We start from the raw sequence: 309 nt of genomic DNA on the forward strand, positions 1-309 counted from the left end.
CAAAGTTACTATGACCTGAAAAGCAATTACTCGTTCTGTAATTGATAACCGAGTTTTTAGACAAAACTAGTATTTGTCCTTTCATGTACCTTTAAAACCAGATATATTAGGCTTCGTTTAACAGAGTGTAGAGTAAATAAATGGTGTACGTAACGTTTCTTCTGGTCACATCTGGCACGATTTGTAGAATATACAATATCAAGTAGGTATTTCTTCAAAGATGTTATACCACCTTGTATTTCATTTCGTTTATGAATGAGAAAAATAAAGAGAAAATTATGCAATGGCAACACAACTAAAGGCGGAAGC

The 309-nt window shown here is 33.0% G+C and overlaps 1 protein-coding gene across 1 annotated transcript in view; it reads left to right on the forward strand.

Annotated features, from left to right (window-relative positions):
- Window positions 1-255: 255 nt before the first annotated feature.
- Window positions 256-309, forward strand: part of LOC119584638 (vegetative cell wall protein gp1-like) — an 825-nt gene continuing 771 nt past the window's right edge. The window contains exon 1 of the mRNA XM_037933319.1: window positions 256-309. This exon is cut by the window's right edge and continues 771 nt beyond it. Coding sequence (XP_037789247.1) covers window positions 256-309 — 54 coding nt within the window.

This window comes from Penaeus monodon, chromosome 18 (genome assembly GCF_015228065.2).
Source record: "Penaeus monodon isolate SGIC_2016 chromosome 18, NSTDA_Pmon_1, whole genome shotgun sequence".
NCBI classification, from domain to species: domain Eukaryota; kingdom Metazoa; phylum Arthropoda; class Malacostraca; order Decapoda; family Penaeidae; genus Penaeus; species Penaeus monodon.